Genomic DNA, 1,000 nt, shown 5'->3' with positions numbered 1-1,000 from the left:
CGTGTACTCCTTAATTGTAACTCATTACATGGTCCACAAGAAATTTCCCAAAATATTGTTTCAATTGATTTCAAAAAAGTTTAGTGTTTTTTTTTTTTCGTACTGAAATAAAACGGTTAAAGCTTGTACTCCCCCCCCCCCCACTTAAAACTTAATAAAAGGTGGAAACTAAAAAAAAACAAGTAGAAGAAAAGAACAAACTTCCCTGATGCGGTGGAAGGTGGGTGGGGAGACAGAGTTTCATGCCCTATTCTATATAGATCGAACTTTCGAGAGGTACCTCTTCCACATTGTATACCTGAAATCCTTCATAGAAGAGTTTTAGATGGTGCCCACTTACCTTGAACCTCTTGCCTGTGGTCGGACTCTGAATCTCAACTGCTCCATAGGGTAAGACATTAGTAACAGTGAAAGGTCCAACCCACCAAGATCGCAACTTACTAGGAAAGAGTTTAAGCCTAGAATGGAAAAGAAGAACTTTCTGACCAACTGCAAAATCTTTCCTTGAAATCGTCTTGTAATGGAAGGCTTTTGTCTTTTCCTTGTAGATTCGAGAGCTCTCATAAGCATCATTGTGGATCTCTTCTAGTTCTTGTAGCTGCAACTTCCTCTGTTCTCCTGCCTCATCCATGCGCATGTTGCATTGTTTGACCGCCTAGTATGCTTTATGTTCCAGTTCCACACGGAGATGACATGGCTTGCCGAATACCAAACGGTAGGGAGACATGCCGGAGTTTTGTAGGCTGTGCAGTAAGCCCATAGTGCATCGTTGAGTCTCAGACTCCAATTCTTTCTTCTGGGGTCAATCATTTTCTTAAGTATGGATTTTATCTCCCTGTTGGACACTTCGGCTTGTCCACTTGTTTGTGGGTGGTATGCAGTGGAAATTCGATGGGTGATATTGTATTTCTTGAATAGAGCTTCCACCACTCGGTTGCAGAAGTGAGTGCCTTGGTCACTTATTATTGCCTTGGGTATTTCGAACCTGGAGAAAATATGG

General features: G+C 41.8%; 1 protein-coding gene across 1 annotated transcript; it reads right to left on the bottom strand.

Annotated features, from left to right (window-relative positions):
• Nucleotides 1-247: 247 nt before the first annotated feature.
• LOC148800594 (uncharacterized) lies at nt 248-637 on the bottom strand. The gene has a single exon (XM_088903795.1). It carries the CDS (start codon nt 635-637, stop codon nt 248-250), a length of 390 nt encoding a protein of 129 aa, XP_088759921.1.
• Nucleotides 638-1,000: the final 363 nt, after the last annotated feature.

This window comes from Nelumbo nucifera, chromosome 4, assembly GCF_055504915.1.
Source record: "Nelumbo nucifera cultivar China Antique chromosome 4, China Antique-T2T, whole genome shotgun sequence".
NCBI lineage: Eukaryota > Viridiplantae > Streptophyta > Magnoliopsida > Proteales > Nelumbonaceae > Nelumbo > Nelumbo nucifera.
Note: the sequence above shows the minus strand (reverse complement) of the source record. Positions and strands in the feature narration are given on the sequence as shown.